At 43.4% G+C, this 10,000-nt stretch overlaps 1 protein-coding gene across 1 annotated transcript in view; it reads left to right on the top strand.

Moving 5' to 3' along the window:
• LOC127653789 (rho GTPase-activating protein 15-like) overlaps positions 1–10,000 on the top strand; it is a 43,414-nt gene that overhangs the window by 2,147 nt on the left and 31,267 nt on the right. The window contains exons 2-3 of the mRNA XM_052140554.1: positions 1,333–1,664; positions 8,997–9,200. Coding sequence (XP_051996514.1) covers positions 1,333–1,664; positions 8,997–9,200 — 536 coding nt within the window. The remainder of the gene's footprint in view (positions 1–1,332; positions 1,665–8,996; positions 9,201–10,000) is intronic.

A 10,000-nucleotide genomic window follows, 5' to 3' on the forward strand; every position in this document is an offset into this window, starting at 1 on the left:
GTGTGTGTGTGTGTGTGTGTGTGTGTGTGTGTGTGTGAGAGAGAGTGTGTGTGTGTGTGTTGAGTGTGAGTGAGAGAGAGTGTGTGTGTGTTGAGTGAGTGAGAGTGTGTGTGTGTGTGTGTGTGTGTTTGAGTGTGTGGTGTGTGTGTGTGTGTGTGTGTGTGTGTGTGTGTGAGAGAGAGTGTGTGTGTTGAGTGAGTGTCTGTTGTGTGTGTGAGTGTGTGTGTTGAGTGAGTGTGAGTGTGTGTTGTGTGTGTGTGTGTTGAGTGTGTGAGTGAGAGTGTGTGAGGGAGTGTGTGTGTGTGTTGTGTGTGTGTGTTGAGTGTGTGTGTGTGTGTGTGTGTGTTGTGTGTGTGTGTGTGAGTGAGAGTGTGTGAGGGAGTGTGTGTGTGTGTGTGTGTGTGTGTGAGGGAGTGTGTGTGAGGGAATGTGTGTGTATATATATGTATGGGTGTGTGTGTGTTTGTAATGTTTATAAATGCTTTAGCAACTAAAACTAATATTAGTGAATGAATTAAAATTCTGTTTTCATTTACTCACCCTCATGTCATCAAACTTGACTTTCTTTCTTACGTAGAACGCAAAAAGCAGATGTTTAGCAGAATGTTCATGTTTTATGTTTTACCAATGTTTACATAACTTGAGAGCATACGGTAATCAGGGGCTGTCAAGCACCAAACAAGCATCAGTGATGCCAAACTTTAGATCTGTTTGTGTTTCGAGGATGCACTGACAATTAGGTCTGGGGAAAAATATAAATTTTCAGATTAATCGTGCAATCTTATTTAAATGATTGTGATGTCTAACGTATCTGTTTAATAAATGGGCCAGGTTGTTATTTTTTAAATTAATATTTTCATGATGTACCAAGATATATATATAGTATAATTTACAGTAATTGAGGGAATGTCTTTCATACACACAATAAATACATTAATTAATAGTATTTTTGTCTTGTTTTCTAAAAAAAAAAATATCTAAACATTCTTAAAACATGATACATCACAAGATGTTCTTGTTTTCAGAGAATTATAAATACATTTAGTGAGTTTTATGCTTAAAATGTGAAAACACCGTTTGCCAAAAGTTAAGAAAAACTAATTTCATTAATAAATAAATAAAGGGAAATCAAGTTTATTTTTCTTACACAATAGGCAGATTTTGTAAAAAAGATTTAAAGCATAAAAATCAATAAATTTGTTTAGATTTTTTTGTAAACAAGACTTAAAATATTAAGCCATTTTGCATTTAAAAAAAATGGCATGTTTTGAGTGAAATGTCGTGTTTCCGTTCCGGTGTAATTTGACCGTTTTCCCTTGTCTGTTTGTCAAGTGCCCGATAAACAGTTCTGTCGTTCTATGGAGAATCTCAACAGCGGCAGAGCTTTAATGGACACACGTGTCGGTGGAGTGTTTCAAAAAGGGCATTTCCCAACATTACCACTCTCCGGTTCCTCTGCCTCGCCCTCGGGTCACCTCGCTGTTCCGGGTGGGTTTTTGAATTCTGGAGGCCCAATCGCCCGCAGCCAAAGCTCCAGTAATCTACCCCAGAACCCGTACCAGGACTCAAACGGCTCTAAACCCGGTATAACCAGCCCCAGCAAATCCTACAGCCAATGGGACATGAGCAGCTCTGCACGCCGATACACCGACGGGAACATACAGGTAACTCGCATGCACACCTGTAAATGTACTTTCTCGTTACTCCGTTTAATGTTCGACTATTGGTAATCCATGAGTAATTTACCCAACACTGCTAAAAGTACTTCACTACAAATTACTTATTATTTTTATTAAAAAATTGTAATCTGATTACTTAACTGATTACTAAATTATTTTTACTACTTTTAGTAAAAAGTACAAATTGCTAATTAAGTTACTTTCTTAAACACTTCAGAAAAGCTTTTTAAACAAATTATATTATTTTAGAAATGTGTAATAAAGGGGGTCTGGTTCGCTCAGCGAGTATTGACGCTGACTGTCACACCTGGAGTCGTGAGTTTGAATCCAGGGCATGCTGAGTGACTCCAGTCAGGTCTCCTTAGCAACCAAATTGGGCCGGTTGCTAGGGAGGGTAGAGTCACATGGGGTAACCTCCTCATGGTGGTGATTAGTGGTTCTCGCTCTCAATGTGGCATGTGGTGAGTTGTGTGTGGAGAGTAGCATGAGTCTCCTAAGCAACCAAATTGGCCCGGTTCCTAGGGAGGGTAGAGTCACATGGGGTAACCTCCTCGTGGTGGTGATTAGTGGTTCTCGCTCTCAACGGGGCATGTGGTGAGTTGTGTGTGGATCGTGGAGAGTAGCATGAATCTCCACATGCTGCGAGTCTCCTTAGCAACCAAATTGGCCCGGTTCCTAGGGAGGGTAGTGTCACATGGGGTAACCTCCTCGTGGTGGTGATTAGTGGTTCTCGCTCTCAACGGGGCGTGTGGTGAGTTGTGTGTGGATCGTGGAGAGTAGCATGAGCCTCCACATGCTGCGAGTCTCCTTAGCAACCAAATTGGCCCGGTTGCTAGGGAGAGTAGAGTCACATGGGGTAACCTCCTCGTGGTGGTGATTAGTGGTTCTCTCAATGGGGCGTGTGGTGAGTTGTGTGTGGATCGTGGAGATTAGCATGAGTCTCCACATGCTGCGAGTCTCCTTAGCAACCATATCGGGCCGGTTGCTAGGGAGAGTAGAGTCACATGGGGTAACCTCCTCGTGGTGGTGATTAGTGGTTCTCGCTCTCAATGGGGCGTGTGGTGAGTTGTGTGTGGATCGTGGAGAGTAGCATGAGCCTCTACATGCTGTGAGTCTCCTTAGCAACCAAATATTATATAATATAATATCACTGTGACCTCAAGCCAGCGGAATAACATCTGTGTGTGTTGCCGGTCTTATTGGAGACAGTAGTTGTACACAAAGTATACTTTTTTGATCAAAAGATTAGTACATGGGATACAAATGTAAATTTGCCCTGAACTGAATTTTAAAAATGATTTTACATGAGTCATGGAAAAGTCATTAAAATTAATTGGTCAAAAAGTGTGGTATCCTGCAGCTGTCATTAATCAGCTTGTACCAGTATGGAAATTCCTGCTGGTGTGAGCTGATCTCTTCTGCAGGGATGGACGAGACTCGTTACATTATTACAATATTTTCATGACTCACTCATCAGCTGCAGTCTTTATCTTGCTTTATATTCTCATTACTATGCAAGTTTTATCTTTAATTCTCTTTCGTTCTATCCTTCTCTCTGACGGTCACACTATGGCTCTGCTCTAAAACCTAGTGAGCTGCCTACCTAGACAGTATAATTTAAAGGCTAGGGTGTAGGGTGCCGTTTTGTCACATGCATGGTTGAGTGCTCAGCCTTCCCGGAGGCTGCGTTGTGATGCTCTTTAGTAAAGTCAATGGCTGTTGCACATGTAGATGACACGCAAAGGCACTATGTAGAATGTTCCAAATCAGTCCAAAGGTGGTTTCATTTGGGTCCTGTAGTCTGTAGACAGCAAGGCAGCTCACTCGGTTTAAAAACAGAGCCTAGTTTCTGGTTTCCTCACGTCTTTAAGATCAGTAATCGGGATTACAGCCACATTCAGGTCACGAGCTGACTCAATTCACACCAAACGCACAAACAAAAGGCTGAGACTGCATTGAAAATCTGGGACTTAAAATCTAATTTAACACTGCATGTGTTGGGATTTTGAACCATATAAAATGAAGAAAATCAATTATGATGTGAAATGAGTGAGCTTATTTTAGATCCTGCACTATTTCTAGGCGACCAATCAAAGGTAGTGTCATTGATCGTGTGAACTCTTTGTACATGTGATCAGATTGGAGCTCTTTGGAACATTCTCAAATCACTCTGGAGAACATGATTGGAAAGGGATTTATGGAAAGGAGGAGGCGAGAACCGGCTTGACAAGATAAATTATATTTTAATGTAGAACTTTAAACCTTCTCCGATATGCCGTAGCTTAGTCCCCGGCCACTCCTCCACCCTCTAAGGGACGACAGCCGTGCCTGCCCGGGCAGATCGGAGGCAGTCCTCCGGCCCCTGGTGGACGGAACACCCTGCCGCGTTCTCGGGGAACAGAAGGGGTCTCCCCCGCCCCTGGCAGCGGTTCTCCCACTCCAGGCGGTTGGTTGGCTAGGACCCCCTTCTCCCCTCGCAGTCGGTGGCCATTCCGCCACTTCCAGGCGGCTGAGCTCCTCCGTCCCCCAGCAGATGGCCGCGCTGCGCCATTGGGGTGAATGGTAGCGGCGAGAACTCCGCTACGGCGTATCCCTCCTCCTTCCCGTGTTTCGGCACCAGTGTAAAGGGATTCATGGAAAGGAGGCGGCGAGAAGAACTTAAACCAAAAGACACAAACACACACATGATGGACAGCTGCTCGTAAATGCTCTCTCTCTTGTCGCTCCACCGTCCGCAGTCGGCCTTTATCCCTCTCGGAGGCTTGATTAGTCTGATAAGGGGCCGGGTGTGTAAAATCACGAACCGCCTCCGCCCTGTCACATACCTGCCTCGTTCTCAGGCCGGGGAGCCAATGATTAAAATAGGAGGTAGTTCCTGTAACAGTGTAGTACCCCAACAACAAAAAAACACTGTAAAATTTAAAAGAGAGGGAAAAAGCCAACACGGACACTTAATCGCTGGTTCTCCGATACGCCGTAGCTTAGTCCCCGGCCTAAGAGATAGACTCCTCCACCCTCTAACGGACGACAGCCGTGCCTGCCCGGGCAGATCGGAGGCAGTCCTCCGGCCCCTGGTGGACTGAACACCCTGCCGCGTTCTCGGGGAACAGAAGGGGTCTCCCCCGCCCCTGGCAGCGGTTCTCCCGCTCTAGGCGGTCGGCTAGGACCCCCTTCTCCCCTCACAGTTGGCGGCCATTCCTCCAATTCCAGGTGGCCGAGCTCCTCCGTCCACCGGCCGATGACCGCGGCTGCTCCATTGGGGTGGATGGTAGTGGCGAGGACTCTTCTACGACGCATCACTCCTCCTTCCCGGGTTTCTTCACCAGAGTAACACAGTTCAGTAGAAAGGAGGAGGTGAGAACGGGCTTAACAACATAAATAATATTTTTATAATAAACGTAACCAAAAGGACACACACAGGTGTCGGGCAGCTGCCCGTAACACTCTCTCGGTCGCACCGCCCTCTCCGGTCGCCTTTATCTCTTTCGGGCTTCATCAGCCTAATTAAACATTTAATTTTAATCTCCTACAGTGGACCCAAAAAAGCATGTGGACACCTAAGTTACATTTGCACTTATAAATGTCACTTAAAAGTCATGAAAAGAAAAATTAAAAATACAATTCTGTTGATCGTTACCATCATCGTGTTTTGTGCACCAAGCGATAAAAGCTTGTGCAAGTTTGTTGTGTATTTTCACATGTTTCCAGGGCGTGACTGACTTTCATACACACTCATACCCACCCAAACACTCGTGTTTATAAATACATATACTGTAGTTGCCCTCATTGGAAAAAAAGTTTAAGGCTTTGTTTCATCCGCCAGCTGTTTCCACAACGGCATGCAGTTAACTGACTTACTTATATAATGCATAGAGGAAGACATGCTGTACATGGACTACTGGTGCTAAAGTAACCTTACAAAAGTGGTGGTGGTGTAGTGGCTAAAGCACAGGGCTGTTAATCAGAAGGTCACAGGTTCTAACCCCATGGCCACCACCATTGTGTCCTTGAGTAAGACACTTAACTCCAGGTTGTTCCGGGGGGGATTGTCCCTGTAATGATTGCACTGTAAGTCGCTTTGGATAAAAGCGTCTGCCAAATGCATAAATGCATAAATGCAAATGCAAATGCACAAAACGTGCTTTGGTGGTACAATGATGGTATTAGATGGTAATACCATTGTACTGTATGATTACCATATTCAGATATCATTTATGTGGTACTACAAAGTGCTTCAAACCCATTTAATCTCACCAGTTACAATTGTTACAAATTTTAAAGATCATAACAGAGTTGGCAACTAATAGTGACTGTGCAAACTGTCTTGATTCAACGTGAACAGTCCATTAGTAGTCACATGACCATTTATTTCCACTGTTATTTCCTCTGAAAGATGATGCCTGAGTCAATGCTTTATAAAAGGCAGATATTAACACACAACTACCACATTTCGTACATATAATGTTTAAAGGGTCTATTATTGATTTATTCATAAATTAATTCATAACTTGATAAACCATGCTCACAAGTAATCATGTAAGTTGTGACTTTAGTGGGAAAACACAGAGCCACAAGTATTGTTAACTAAGTATTTTTTTTTTTTTATGATTTACACATTTTTATTTCACTACAAAATTCCATCAAATTTAATGGAGTAAAATTTAACAACAAAAAAAATCATACCAAAATATTTTGTTTATTAATAACATTTTGTTGAAAATTACACCATTTAAATTTTGTTATGAAATTGAAATGAATAAACCTTAAAAAGGCTTAACCCTTGTGCATCAATTAAAAAAAGTTACACATAGGTTCATTATGGACAAAAATGGCCATGTCCAAAAACTGTCATAAAAATATTATAGATTTATATTTTTTCCCACTTTCACTGACATAATTTTTTTAACCAGCATCAGCTCTAATCATAATGACCAAACATTCATTCAGTTTTAGAATTTTAACCCTTTAAATGCTGGTTTGTTTACATAATGCCACTGTTGTTTTTTTAGGAAAAAATGAAAAATAGTAATTATTTTCAATTTAATAGATGCTAAGCAGAATTTTTTTTGTTTGATTATTAGAGCCTCGGATATGTCAATGATTAACAACAACATTCATTTTGATGCTTTCATATTTTTTATGCAGTATCAGATTTTAAAAAAAGCTACCACTAAAAATGGCCATGTCAAAAAAGTGTCATAAAAATATTATTTGTTTACATAATGCCACTGTTGTTTTTTATAAAAAAAAATAATAATTATAATTATTTTCAATTTAATAAATGCTAAACAGAAATTTTTTATTTTTATTATTAGAGCCTCAGACACATACAAACCACACTCTGAAATCCATACCAACACACTCACACAATTATATATTCATAATGTATCTAATTGGCTCTATAATATGCATAAGCCAAAAACAGCAGAAAACAACAACAAAAGCTGATGATATGCCAAACCTGAAAAAATGGCACGATCTGGTAAAAAATATTTAAAATGTAAATTTTGAAGCCTTGCCAACGTAATGAAAGCATGTTAAACAAGATTGCATAATTTTATAGTTAAACGGCACTGGGATTAAAAATCGCAGTTTTAATGGGTTTCAATGGGCCATTTTTGTCCAAAACGACGCTAAGAGGGAGTATTTTGTGTAACTAGTGCAAAAAATTTTTTTTTAAAGAAAATATGGTGAAATATTAAAATTCCAATAAAAATTCACACCTGTGGAAAATGTTATGCAGTTAGCATTAACACAGACAAAGTTATCAAAAAAACAAAACTGAAAAAGCCAAAAATGTCCACAAGGATGCACAAGGGTTTTAAATATATTTTTTTTGAGTGTACAACATAGTAAACAAGCCAGAAGGGAGGAGCCCATTGCTGACTGCCAGGAGGCGGCGGCTGTTCTCGCTCCAGCCTGTCCAGTTCCCTGCACCCGTCCAGTTCCCTGAGTCCGTCCAGTTCCCTGCGCCCGCCCAGTTCCTTGCGAGTTCCCTGCGCCCGCCCAGTTCCTTGCGAGTTCCCTGCGCCCGCCCAGTTCCCTGCGCCCGCCCAGTTCCCTGCGCCCGCCGAGTTCCCTGCGCCCGCCCAGTTCCCTGCGCCTGCCCAGTTCCCTGCGCCCTGCGTCTGCCCAGTTCCCTGTGCCCGTCCAGTTCCCTGCACCCACCCAGTTCCCTGCGCCCGCCCAGTTCCCAGTTCCCTGCGCCCGTCCAGTTCCCTTCGCCCGTCCAGTTCCCTGCACCCACCCAGTTCCCTGCGCCCGCCCAGTTCCCAGTTCCCTGCGCCCGCCCAGTTCCCAGTTCTCTGCACCCGTCCAGTTCCCAGTTCTCTGCGCCCGTCCAGTTCCCTGTGCCCGTCCAGTTCCCTGCACCTGTCCAGTTCCCTGCGCCTGCCCAGTTCCCAGTTCCCTTTGCCTGCACAGTTCCCTTTGCCTGCACAGTTCCCTGTGCCCGTCCAGGTCCCTGAGTTTTATTCCCAGTCAAGTCCTGTTGTTCCTGCGTATTCTAGTTACTCCGAGTCAGTTTGTTTCATGTTGTTCCTGTGTACACAGTTTCTCTGACCATCATCTCAACACTGTTAACTAAAAGTGATGACAAAAACAACAACAGCACATATCAAGTCTGCAAACATTAAGCCTATGACACATATGCAATAAGCATGCAATATGCAATATTATATGCAAACCGTAATGTCTCTATGATATTCAGGTCTCTAAATATGGCCTCTGTCATATTCGGCGTTGATGTCAGAGAGAGAAACACCTGGTGTTTGTTTGCGGTACGACACCCTGATCGCACCTGTCATATGCCATATGTCATCAGCAGATATGAGTTAGATATAATCCTGATGTACTCACTCACTTCAACCTGCCCTGGATGACAATCTCCACATACAGAGAGTCTCTGCTGGTGATGTGCAGATTTACAGCGCATAAATTCACCATAATCCACTGCAGTCAAAGCTTTTAAGTGCAGCTGTACCACAACCAGCCTAAAGCACAGGAAGTGACATCAGGTGGCTTGTAATGGTTTTTGTCTCTCTCTGTCTTTCTACTGTTCATATTGGCGTTCTCGCTCACTTCCTCTTGACAGTTGTGGCTTCAAGCTCTTTTACCTAGTGACATGCACACGTCGACACACACACACACACACACAATTATTAGACTTGTACATACAAATGAATCACTAAGAGGAAATCTCTACAATAGTGCACACTACTTGCATGCATAAATAGTTGCCATAAAAGCCAGCACCACAACCATCTATATTTACTGCCTATCTTCTAATCATTCCCATGTTTTCCCTTATTTTCTCAGCTTTCATCTCCAGCAAACATTTCCCAGAATTCCTTGTCAGAGCAGGGGAGGAGACAGTGGGCAGAGCCTCCCAAGCCATTGCCGGGACAACGGCCACTGCAAACACTGGAGCCGTGGGATCAGTACCGCGACCCTAGTTCTGGGCGCTGTTATTACATCAACACCTTTCTGAAAGAGCTCGTGGAAACCTCCACGGCGATCCCATGAGAAGGCGGCAACCAAAACAAAGTGAGTGACCAATCAGATCAAGGAATGCCTTGGCCCAATACCTAGCAACCAACCAAAATATCCAAACCACCAGCTACAAGACCTTAGCAATCAGCCACAACACCCTAGTAATGCCAAGCAACCAGGCAAATTGCCCTAGCAACCAGCTACAACTCCCCTAGCAACCAGCCTTAACACCCTAGTAATGCCTAGCAACCAGTCAAAATGTCCAAGCAACCAGCTACAAGAATCTAGCAATGAGTCACAATGCCCTAGAAATCAGCTACAACACCCTAGCAACCAGCCACAACACCCTAGCAATGCCACACAACAAGGCAAATTTCCCTAGCAACCAGCCACAACACCCAAACAATGACTTGCAGCAAACCAGCAAAAAGGCCAAAGCTACAAGATCCTAGCAAACAACCACAACAACCTAGCAATCCCAAGCAACCAGGCAAAATGCCCTAGCAACCAGCCAAAATGTCCAAGCAACCATCTACAACTTAGGAAGCAACCAGCCACAACAAAGTAGCTATGCCTAGCAACCAGGCAAAATGTCCTAGCAACCAGATACAACTCCCCTAACAACCAGTCCCAACACCTTAGCAATGACTACATACAGTACAAGGCAAAATGCCATAGCAGCCAGCTAGAACACCCTAACAACCAGCTATAAGGCCCTTGCAACAACCAGTCAAAATGTCCAAGTAACCAGCTGCAATACATAGCAATGAGTCAAAATGCCCTAGCTACCAGCTACAAACCCTAGCAATGCCTAGCATCCAGTCAAAATG

The sequence above is a fragment of the Xyrauchen texanus genome, chromosome 13, assembly GCF_025860055.1.
Source record: "Xyrauchen texanus isolate HMW12.3.18 chromosome 13, RBS_HiC_50CHRs, whole genome shotgun sequence".
Classification (NCBI taxonomy): domain Eukaryota; kingdom Metazoa; phylum Chordata; class Actinopteri; order Cypriniformes; family Catostomidae; genus Xyrauchen; species Xyrauchen texanus.